The sequence below is a fragment of the Schistocerca piceifrons genome, chromosome 2 (genome assembly GCF_021461385.2).
Source record: "Schistocerca piceifrons isolate TAMUIC-IGC-003096 chromosome 2, iqSchPice1.1, whole genome shotgun sequence".
Lineage (NCBI taxonomy): Eukaryota > Metazoa > Arthropoda > Insecta > Orthoptera > Acrididae > Schistocerca > Schistocerca piceifrons.
This window is the reverse complement of record NC_060139.1, coordinates 44,758,201-44,770,636: the sequence shown is the minus strand read 5'-3', so window position 1 is coordinate 44,770,636 and position 12,436 is coordinate 44,758,201. Positions and strand designations below refer to the sequence as shown.

Genomic DNA, 12,436 nt, shown 5'->3' with positions numbered 1-12,436 from the left:
TAATTCCCTTATAAAAGAGATAATTTATTAAAAATTTGATGTCAGACATGTAATAAATTTATCGTTGAAGGTGCAAAACAGTATTTCCATATAGGGGATGTTCAATAAAACACCTTTCAGGCCGTCAATTTTCAACCTTATATTATTTGGCAGCCAGTTTCAGCGCTTCACTACGCAATCTTCAGGCCCCTGACCGACATGTAGGAAGAATCTATCTCGCTTGTGATCAAAACAGAGGCCAGCAATACCGGTATTAATACATATTTGCTACAGTGATCGCTTTAACCATCACCTGATCACAAGTAATGTAGATTCTTCCTACACGTCGGTCAGGGGCCTGAAGATGGAGTAGTAAACCCTGAAACTGGTTGGCAAATAAAATAAGGTTGAAAATTGACGGCTAAAGGTGTTTAATTTGACATCCTCTTTCGAAGAGCCGAGTCCCGCAACGATCTCTAAAAGGATGGGCATACAGTGTATTTCCATTTGTCTGATTTACTTTTAGGATATTCACCCATAAACCAAAGAAAAAAATTAGGAAACAATTGAGATTATTTTTAAAGCCCGTTTGAAGTCACAAAGTAATCTCCTTATTAAACATTCGCTGAGTATAATGTGAGTAATTTGCGTCCCATCTTAAGAAAAACAAGTTTTCAAGCATCTCAACGTATATGACGTCATATATCCGTAACAGTGTGTTGTACAATGATATAATTTTTCATTTACTTTCTGTGGTACACAGTGATACTGTCTGCAAAATGTGTTACAAATATACTTTGGGGTAAAGAAGTGAAAAGTAATACGTCATGCCTGAAGCCGAACCTCCATTACATGAAGAGAGAAGATGTAGTAAGCGATAGATGTGTAACTCTTCATAATTTTGAGGTGGTTGATAGCGAGTAAGGGTTTCGAAAATGTTTGAAATTATTTGTAAAGGCTGTTGGAGGCCTCTAAATGGTATCACTATAAAATATTGAATTAACATAGTCTAGGCAATTTGTGCATCGAGGGTCACGCTGCAGCATGACGTACACACATTTCGTAACTTTAAGACTTCACGTATTGTGTTAAGACTTTAAAATAAGATAATAATTTATCTGTGCCGACTCCAGCACGAATTGACAATTAAAAGCGGTACTGAAGTGCAAGGGTGTTTGCCTATCTATATTTGTTGCACTGAAGGACTTCAGGGCTCTTTCCCCGGCTGACTTCTAGTATGGCTGAATGAGATTTAGAAGAATAGCTTTTGTAGTTTATCTAAATCATGTTTGCATGTATGACTGTTTTGTCTGTAACCGTTATCTCCTAAATTCTCTGGTTAATGTTGAGATTGGTCGCTTGTCTGAAGCATCAGGTTCCAAATGGTTCAAATGGCCCTGAGCACTATGGGACTTAACTTCTGAGATCATCAGTCCCCTAGAACTCAGAACTACTTAAACCTAACTAACCTAAGGACATCACATACATCCATGCCCGAGGCAGGATTCGAATCTGCGACCATAGCGGTCACGCTGTTCCAGACTGAAGTGACTAGAACCGCTCGGCGACCCCGGCCGGCGAAGCATCAGATGGTGAATTAGTTGGTGGGTCGAAGTAGGTGTCTTTTCATAGAGTTTTTCTGAGTTTCTTTTAATGTAAGTGTAGACTGATGGTTCTTCTAAAAGGTCTTTAATGTCTGTCTGCATCGGCGATGACCCGGAGGATTCTGTTTTGGAGTCTCTGAATTAGTTGTAGATGTCGGTCTGCTGGCGAAGACCAACCTTCCGATCCATATAGAATACTTCGGAGGATAACAGACCTGTACAGTCTTAGTTTCGTTTCTATGCTAAGTCCTCCACTTTTTAGGAGCGGGTGCAGTTGGATAAAAGCAGTGCAACCTCTGTTTCTGGATCTGTCTATCTGCTTTGCGAAGGTTAGGCGTTTGTATAGTACAATGCCGTGATATGTAGCTCCAGTTCTATATGAGTCGCTCCATTCTATTTCTTTGTCGGCTACAGAAATCCGTCTGTTTGGAGGAGTCAACTTCCTCGTGAACATAACTGCTACGGACTTCTCAGGATTGATCTTTATTTTCCAAATGTTGCACCATTTCACGATTTTGTCCAAGTGCTCTTGTAGCTTTCTTGCTGTGATACTGAGGCTGCTGCTACTCCTGCAAACAGCCTTGTCATCGGCACACAGCGCTATCTCACCACCTGCCAACTTTGGCACGTCATTGGTGTTTAGCGAGTATAATATGGGGCCAAGAACTGAGCCCCGCGGAACTCCGGCCACGGCGTCCGTGATCATGCGTACATGTTTGCCACATCTGACGTGGTATTGCCTCCCTGTCAGAAACGAGTCTATCGCGCTGATGATATGTCCTGCAATGTCTAACTGGGATAACTTGTATATTAAGCAATCTTGCCAGACTTTGTCGAATGCTTTCTCGATACCGAGAAAAAATTCCTCCTGTGCTGTGTTTCCGGTCTCCCGCCCTGCATATGTGTTCCACCAGAAGCAGGGATCGATAGATGGTGCTGTGTCCAGGGCGGAATCCAAACTGCTGAGGGCTGATTGCGTTATTGTCTCGTAGGAATCCGGTTAGGCACTCTAGTACTTTCCCTATAAAGCACAGGAGTGGGATGGGTCGACAGCTTTGTGGAAGGACAAGATTGTTATTGGGTTTAAGTATGGTTACAACCTGAGCAGTTTTCCAGGCTTTTGGGAAGTAGGTTAGGGGAAGGTACTGGTTGTATAGTGTGGTGAGGTAGGTGACTGCGTTAGGAGGCAGGTGTTTCAGGTATGGGTTACGGACCTTGTCAGGACCGGGGAATTTATTATTCCCAAAGCGTCTGATGTAGGCACACACAAGTCGATCGGAAACTGGGGTAAATTCCGTATCTGGCCTCTCTTGCTTCAATTGAGCCACTCGTCCGTTTATTATTTCTTCCTGCCTGTCACGGAATTGTGATTCTAACGATGTCGCCAGTAATTCTTCTTTATCCTCGTCGACATACACTAGCCCATCAGGACCACAGAGTGAATGAAGTATTTCCTCATCGAAATTTTTCTATGATGCTTGGTACCTCCATATCCAAAATACGTAAAGGAGTTTAGAATTTCAGTCTGATGCTTTGTTATTGGTAGTTCTTAAAACGTACTGTCATCGCCAAATGTTTTCACTTCTTTTTCAGTAATTTTTCACCTTAGTAAGCACCAATCTAGACGGAATAAGTTAATCCATCCTCTACACTAGAAAATGATAGTTGATGATACCGATTGGCAATTATTACTTTTTATAGATACTAGTTTCCAACATTTAGGAACGAATGACGTCAGCAGCTGTATGGTTTACCAAATTATGCAATAAATCACAGAGAACCGTCGGAGGTTCAGTAGGAATTTCCTTTATTGCTTGAAGAATAATTCTGAGCTTAAGCCGTTGATTAAATCATCCAGTAAGCTAGGCAATAACAAACAATACAGCAGCTACATAACTGTTGATTCTAGTCGTACACATCGTCTAAAGCAATGCAGGGCAGAACTTCATCGCCTGTGACTATGTTCAACAGAAAATTGGCACGATCAGCCTTGTATTCCGCACAGATACGCCTTCGTCGATTTTCGTGATCCTCTGTTAGGTGATGAGGAATCCAGCGGATATACTCTTTTGAGTACCCCAAATGGTAGATGAATGTGTCAGGGCTACTTACAAATACTTCCAGGTAAGTAGCTATGTGGTTGATTGCGCTCCGTCGATAATCTGAGATGAGAGTGTCATCACGTCCCAATGTTGCAGGAATCACAGTTGCGTGCGGCCGACCGGAAGGTGAGAGATAGGAAACGTTTGCGCGATATTATTGCGATAATGACGGACTCACCATGCTTTCGTTCATTGGCATGTTTCCGTAGATATTCTGCAAGCGTCTGTGAATATCTGAGTTTTCCGCCAAAAGAAACTCACTGGTACCTTTCTGCTTGGAACGCACCTTGGTTACAGATGCCATTCTAAAGGCTGCGTGTTGCCCCGCCATCTGAATTTTTAGATATAAATTAAGGGAAAAAATCCTTAAACGTTAGTGTCATGCAATATTTTGTGTAATGTAATATCTTGTGCAGACATCTTTTATTAACCTGACACGTTCCACATCATTACGAAGTGTCGTATTCATGATCTATGGAACAAGTATTAATCTAATCTAATCTAATCAAATCCACCCGAACTTTGTCATCCTATGGGGACTGAAGCGCGAAGATTTCACGATGTCGCACAACGAATTCCACATTTTCTCAACCTAAATTAGCAGATAGAAGAATGTGTTACAGTATTAATTCAACGCCCTCCTTATTTTTTGGTTTTAATAAAGTCATGTACCAGATTCCATAAATGTCTTTAATTTTTCAGGTAAAGCCAACACAAAAATTTAAGTTTTACTAGTAGGTCACTTATCACGTTAAATGTCACTTTCAATATTTTCAGGTTCAGGAACCAACTTACATATCAGTAAGATTTTGCAGTAATGTTCTGAGTAAAAATCAACGAAAGTTAGCGAAATTTGTATTTAAAAACATTTAGCTTCGTCGTAAAGTACCCCCCTTGTTAGAGCGCTTTATTGAAAGTGCATTTTATGGCTAAGTGTCCGCTAAAAGATATTTTGCGGTACTAGACCTTACTTACTGAAAAAGTATGTTGTTAATCTAAGTCCACAACGATTCATGAATTTTGCTTTCTTTTAATTTTTTGGGGGGTGGGCATCAAGAATGGCCGCCCTCCTTGGTAATCCACGTCGTGTGAAATACGTTGGAATTGCCAAAGTTAACTGAACACATGCCGAATACTGCTGTAGGTAGTGAGGGTCAGTTGATATGGTGACCAACGTTAACTGAATGCATAATGGAAAATATTCGGGGGGGGGGGGGGGGGTTAGTAAGATTGAGTTGAGATGGGATTCATTGTGTAAACATTGTAGCTTTCGTCTAAAGTTGTTTTACCACGTAACCTGAAGTAGGGCAGAATCATTTGTAATAAAAAGAAATAATTGCCAATCAGTAACATCATTTAAACATTTCTGGTGTAAATAATGCTTTACCATATACCCCTAAATCTGTACTTGCTAAGGTAAAAAATTACTGAAAAACTTGTAGAGGCACCACGGGATAGAGTTCGTTTCATGAACCACCCATAACATAGCATCAGATTTAAGTTCCAAGAACTTCTACATATTTCAGACACAAAGATATCCTCGCAACGCTTAAGAAGCATTATAAAACAATTTATATGTGAAAATATTTAGGTCTAGGGACCGATGACCTCAGCAGTTTGGTCCCTTAGAAATTCGCACACATTTGAACATTTTGATATTTTGCATCATGTGAAGTGGCTCTTTACTGAGAAAGAAATAATAGGAAAGCGTTACCCTTACTATACTGCTGAGAGAGCTTCGTCATGCACGACTTGAACGTCCGAACAAATCTTTCTGTTAGTCAGTTCGCTTCTACGCAAAATGGTGCGTGCTGAAAGTGTGAAAAGCAATTCCTTTCATAAAAAATGTCTGATCTCTTGAGAGGAAAACTGAGTGCTGTTGTTAGTAATTATTGCTTTCGGCAGTCGTTCAAGAGCGAAGATCCTTGGAAAAGCTTGAGTTGTTTTCAGAGACATAATCGATGACATTTGGATTACAAAATGAAATTTTTATGGTTAACTGGTACAGTTTACTGTCGAGTGCATAATGTATCGTACTTGAATTTGGCGGCGTTATAATAACATTGCCATGTAGGCTGTTGTTAATTATATGGTACTAAAGCTGAAACCAAGGAATTTGGTGTCGTATAAATATCAATATAAATTCAGTAAGGATAGAGCTGCTGCAATAAATTAGAATTCGTGCTGCGGTCTGGATTTGAACCCGGTTTCAAGTTCTGGCCGTGGCACAAATTTTAATTCATTTCTTCAGCTTCTGTCCCTACCGAAGATAAAGTTGAGACTCATATGTCTCCAGGAAAATCTAATTCTGTCAGATCAATACATTGAAATGTTACGAAGTCTTTTCTGATGAAATTCGAGTGAAGTGCAGCTTTATCCGGACGTGAATCGTGGATGATAAACAGTTCTGACAAGAAGAGAACTAAATCATTTGAAATGTAGTGCTATAGCAGAATGCTAATGATTAGACGAGTAAATCGAGTGCCTAATGAGAATGTACCGAAAAGAACTGGAGGAAACTGAAATTGACGGCGCTATTTCACTAAAATAGTGAATCGATTGATAGGGCACTTCTTAAGGCATGAAGCAGTCGTCAGTTTGGTAATGCAGGGAAATATGGGGAGAGGAGGGAGTCGTTAAAAATTGTAGAGAGAGACCAAGGGATGAAAACAGACTGAAATGGATATAAGAGGTGGTAGTTATCCGGGGTTGAAGAGGCTTCCACAGGGTAGACTAGCGGAGAGAGCTGCATTAAACCAGTCTTCGGGCTGATGGCCACACAAACGACAACAACAGCAACTTAAAATTCATCATAAGATGGAAACCAATAGTAAAAGTAAAATAATTTCGATAGCAGTTCTTGGTGGTAATCAAATATACATTCTGGTGGTACCACGTGCACAAACCTTTTTGTGCGAGTAACGTGCATGTTCATCGCTAGGCATCTACGAGGGTAATCCCAAAAGTAAGGTCGCCTTTATTTTTTTTATCAGTACAGAACTCTATTTGTGTGGCAGTTGGTCACACTGTTATAAACAGTGTTCACGCGCTGTGTGTAAACATGCGCACGCCGCGCTGAGGCGCTCAGTCTTGGCTTGGCAGCCGTTGAGAACGGAGCTCCCGTTGGATGTTACTGCCAAGTGCGAATTGCGCACAGTTATTCGTTTTTAAACGCAAAGGACACTGCGGCGATTGAAATCCATCGCCAACTGGCGGAAGTGTATGGTGCGTCGTGCATGGATGTCAAAAATGTTCGAAAGTGGTGTAGAGAGTTTGTAGCTGGTCGGACCGAAATTCACGACGAACAAAAGAGCGGGAGACCGGCTGTCAGTTTCTGAGGAGACAGTGTTGATGGTTGAACAAAGCATGCGTGAAGATCGGAGGGTCACCCTGGATGATCTCTGCACGTTGGTTCCTGAGGTTTCCGAAGCACTACTCTCAGAAGTTTAACGGAAACATTGAACTACCGGAAGGTGTACGCAAGATGGGTGACACGCATGTAGACTGAGGATCACATGCGGCAACGAGTTGATGCTTCCCGCGCATTTCTTCACCGCCTTGCAGCCGAACAGGACGACTTTCTGGACTCAACTGTCACGGGCGTGAAACCTGGGCATACCACTTTACACCTGAGACCAAGCAACAATCACGCCAGTGGCGGCATCTTTCTTCACCAAAAGCCGCGGAAATTCAAACAAAGTCTACCGGTAAAGTCATGACAACCGTTTTTTGGGATCGGAAAGGTATATTGTTGGTGGACTTCATGCCCACTGGGACCACAATTAACGCTGACAGGTACTGTGAGACTCTGACAAAACTCGAACGGGCAATTCAGAACCGAAGAAGAGGAATGTTGAGCAAGGGCGTACACATTCTCCATGCCAACGCTTGCGCACACATCGCTCGGCAAACTGTTCAAATCAAATGGCTCTGAGCATTGTGGGACTTAACATCTGAGGTCATCAGTCCCCTAGAACTTAGAACTACTTAAACCTATCCAGCCGAAGGACATCACACACGTCCATGCCCGAGGCAGGATTCGAAACTGCGACCGTAGCGGTCGCGCGGTTCCAGAGGCAAACTGTTGCTCTCCTGCAACAGTTTCAGTGGAACATAATCACCCACCCACACTACAGTCCTGAATTGTCGCCCTGTGACTATCACCTGTTCCCTAAGTTAAAAGAACATTTGGCCGGAAAGCGATTCAGCGCTGACGACGAGATGAAAGAAGAGGTTCGTAACTTTCTGAACAGTATGGCGGCGAACTGGTATGACATGGGCATACAAAAACTGCTACAGCGTCTACAAAAATTCATCGACAGAACTGATGATTATGTCGAAAAATAGCAAAATGTTCGAGCTGTAAACTGATGTAAAGCATTGTAGAAATGAACAGGTCTATAAAAAATAGGAGACCTTACATTTGGAATTACCCTCATGTGCTGCAGTTAGCTATTAAGACGCTAATTGGGCTTACACGTAGGCCATCAGTAAATTCACCACATTCAAAGCAATTCATTCAGCAAATCGACATATGAGCCTTTAAAAGCCACAAGTTGTCTCTGTACTTTGCATAAAGCTAAGCTGCTGTGATGGTAACAGCGGTAACGCTTTTTTATGTCTTTTGCAGAGTCCGCCTGCTGTTCCTTAGCCACCGGCTCGTGTCGTTCCGTGTGCCAGGAGGTGAGTACACCAGCCAGCGAGCTCCTGCACCACCTTACTTCCGCTAGTGGCTTCTCTGAAATTTACGAAACTATACTGCTCTGTCAATTGAAACTACTACAGTAAGGGTAGAGCACAAATAATGTGGAAGGATTTCTTGTCTGCGATTTTTTCCCTTTTATTGGATAAAGACTATTTCAGGTACGACCAAACATTTTCCCGGAGTTGCCACTTCGTTTGGACCAGCTACTTTCCTCAGTAACTGCCTCACAGTGCTCGTCGCATGTTCCCTGAGATAAGCGGCTCAACTAATTTTCGCTTACTTTTGCTCACAGCGATTGCTAGGCAAGAGGTCCCACTGCAACAACAGCAGCCCGACATATTAGGAACACTTCGTAGAGCGCTTGACGAAATTTCGACTCTCGATATTCTAGACAAGCTGAATACTGTCACCTATCTCGTCGAGTGTATAGAGATTGGATGCACGCTTCTCATCTTTTTGCATCCTCCGAAGACTAAAATCACATGGGTTCAGGTTCGTAAAACAAGGAGGGGACTCAACTATCTGTCGTCAGAAATCCCTCGTAATACGTGTACTGACATAGTTGCATTGGCCTTAAGGTCCGCGAGCATTACCCTGTACGAAATAACCGTGAATCTTTACGTTAATTGATATTTCTCTGAATAATGGTTACAGTACATTGTTTTATTTTAGACCTCTACATCAGTACTCCGCAAGCCACCTGAAGTATTGTGTTAGAGGCTACTTCTGGTACTACTAGCTGGTCCCCTCTGTCTTGTTCCATCACCATTCCAAGGAAGAATTTCGGTAGGCCTCTAGTAATTTTGAAAGGTATGTGCTGAGATTCGATCAGGATAGAGCCAGTGAAAAATGTCGATAGTTCCCAACCGCAAGGTTGGACGAGTAGTACATCTTCGAGTAGTAAGATCTTTGACAGCTAACAGAGCTAGGTGCACGCGGTTAAAGTTGGTGTAGTGGTGAGGAGATGCGCACAGACAGCAGACGTGTTTCGAGTCGGAGCTAGATGCCTGCAGGAGGCAGCTGGGTCGTGACAGCATCAAAGTAAGAATTGGCGCTACGCACATAATAAGCTATATATTGAGCGAAACTCGGCACATACCTGGGGAAACAAGAATGAATAATTAATAAAATAGGTTTTCTTTGGTTAAATAATGTCTAAAAGCTAGATAGAAATCCCATTGTTGATGCAATAAGCGTTTTGTGAAACTTTCTCGTAAATCCATGCTATAGAAGTTTTTTTTAGTTTTTCACGTGTGCCTTAAAAGTTTGAACAATAAACATTTTTTAGATAAAATTAGAGTTTCATCTCACACCTTACGTCGTTCTCCGCATCCCGTGCTTGCATTGAACCAAAAGGTACATTAAAGTAAAGTTCCCATGAGTAAAGCTAATAATTTCATTTATCAGAGTAAAATAATCTATATGCCATTGCACAGTTGGTAAATTATTCAGATGAGGACAGAATTTTTATTAAGTAACAAACTGGGCCAAAATGAGTAAAGTTATCTAGAATGACAATTTTATGCCATTGCACTACGGCTGAGTTGAATATATGTTTTATTATCGGCTAAATGGGAAGGAGCGCACGAGCTAAGTCCACAGACGCAGTCAGATGCAGGTTGATGACTTTCATTTATTTTTGCCACTAAACTTTCATGCAGTCAGATGTGCATTTTGAGTATTAATTTCCCAGTAATATTTTCATGCAGTCAGATAAAGTTCAGTTCAGTTAAATACGCAGACAGATGCAAGTTTTGTTAATGACAAAAGCAGTCACATGCAGGTCAGTCTAGTTTAAATAGAGAAGTTTTATTAACAACATTTTCAATTTGACAACTTTTCTCATTGTGGTCATTTCGCTATAGATACCAGGTGCAACAATAAAGTAATGAGACTGATGTGAAAAAAATGTTGCTTACCATTTTAGTCAAATTTAGTGTTGTATGCTTCAAAGCAGTTCCCTTCTGATTGCACACACTTTTTCCAGCGCTTCTGCTATTGATGGTAACTTTTCTGGAACTCATCTTCTCTAATATCCTCCAATAGCCTCGTTACAGCTTTTTGGACATCTTATGTTGTTTGAAAATGGTATCCCTTGACCGCCGTTTTGACTCTTGGAAATAGAAAAAAGTCGCACGGAGCGATATCTGGTGAATAAGGTGGCTGTGGTAGTACTGAAATTTGTTTTGAGGTTACAAATTGCTGTACTGACAGAGCAGTATGGGATGGCGCATTACCGTGATGCAGAATCCGATTATCAGCAATGTTGGCACGGACACGAAGAACTCTTTTACGAAGTCTTCTTAAAATTTCTTTGTAGTAATATTGCTTAACTATTTGCCCAGGAGGCACCCACTCTTTAGGAACAATTCCCTTGGAATCAAAGAAACACATAAGCACGCATTTCACTTTTGACTTTGACATGCGAGCTTTCTTTGGTCTGGGTGATCCCTTTGAACACCATTGCGAATGTGGTGTCACCGCCAGACACCACACTTGCTAGGTGGTAGCTTAAAACGGCCGCGGTCCATTTAGTACATGTCGGACCCGCGTGTCGCCACTGTGTGATCGCAGACCGAGCGCCACCACAAGGCAGGTCGCGAGATACGGACTAGCACTCGCCCCAGTTGTACGACGACTTTGCTAGCGACTACACTGACGAAGCCTTTCTCTCATTTGCCGAGAGACAGTTAGAATAGCCTTCAGCTAAGTCCATGGCTACGACCTAGCAAGGCGCCATTAGCCTTACATAGTTTGATAGTTATCGTATGAAATGTCTCATCCAGAATGCTGTACTCACATGAAGGAATTAAAAGATAAGTATTCGAGGAGCTGCATGCTTTTCTTATTAGAATTCACCACTTATCCTGTTCCAGAATTCACGCCCGTCTGCGTTAGATAGCGTGCATTTCGGCCTCCTCTATCTACAAGGTGTTGGCACATTTGCCAACACATCAGCGAACTTTGGCGTTTTGTCTCTGGATCGTACTGAAAAAAACAACTTTCATCACCAGTGATAACATGGTTCAACAATTCTGGATTGATTTCCGTTTGCTCTAACAGATCGGCTGCCACATTTTTCCGTGTTTCTCTCTGTTGTGGTGTGAGATTTTTGGGGAACATTTTTGCACAAATCTTTCTCATACCAAGAAGTTATTATTAGACGAACCGTTTCTCGATTGATGTTCAGTTCTTGTGCAATCATTTTCACGGACAATCTTCGATCAGATCGTACGAGTTCACGCACCCTGGCCAAGTTGACATCCGTTCGTGAGGTTGATGGTCGTCCACTGCAGTCTTCATCTTCAACATTCGTTCTAAACATTTTATGCCAACGAAAAACTTGAGCTATTGACATAACCTCCTCTCCAAAAGCCTTCTGAAGCTTACCATAGGTTGTCGTCGAGTTTTCACCCAATTTAACTCAAAAAGAAATGGCATACCGTTGCGAAATATTATGCGGTTCCATTTCTGTGACGAGAGCCACAAACACGTGTTAGCCTATTGCAACACAACTCACGACTGAACACTTGCATCGATGTGCCGCTTGTGAACTAGAACTTATAGACCAAGGACAAAGATATTGTGCCTAAGCAAGCCTGCTGGGTTACCACATCTTGCAAAGAAAATCAGTCTCATTACTTTATTGTCGCATCTCGTACATGGGAAGAAGTAATAAATTACCCGACTCCTCTTCGGAAGTACTCTCTCGAAATCTCAATAGTAAACCTCTCTTGTAGCGCCTGCCATTCGAGTTTGCTGAGCATCTGTTAACACTCCCGTGCGACTAAACCATCTCGTGACGAAACGAAACGCTCTCAGACTGACGAACAAGGCTCAAGAATCGATCTGAAAAGTGCCTTGTGAGCGACTTTTTTAGTGACTGAATTACATTTCCTAAAGATTCATCCTGCGAATTGGAGTCTCGCTTCTGCTTTTCCTACTGTTTGTTTCATGTGGTCATTCCACTTAAGGTCGCTCCTAATAGATTCTCCTAGATGTTTTACCGTGGTTAGTGTTTCCAGCAACTAGTCGTCATCGTCTAG

At 42.0% G+C, this 12,436-nt stretch overlaps 1 protein-coding gene across 1 annotated transcript in view; it reads left to right on the top strand.

Annotated features, from left to right (window-relative positions):
* The window catches only part of LOC124775137 (reversion-inducing cysteine-rich protein with Kazal motifs-like), a 370,434-nt gene that overhangs the window by 46,097 nt on the left and 311,901 nt on the right, over positions 1 to 12,436 (top strand). The window contains exon 2 of the mRNA XM_047249977.1: positions 8,316 to 8,368. Coding sequence (XP_047105933.1) covers positions 8,316 to 8,368 — 53 coding nt within the window. The remainder of the gene's footprint in view (positions 1 to 8,315; positions 8,369 to 12,436) is intronic.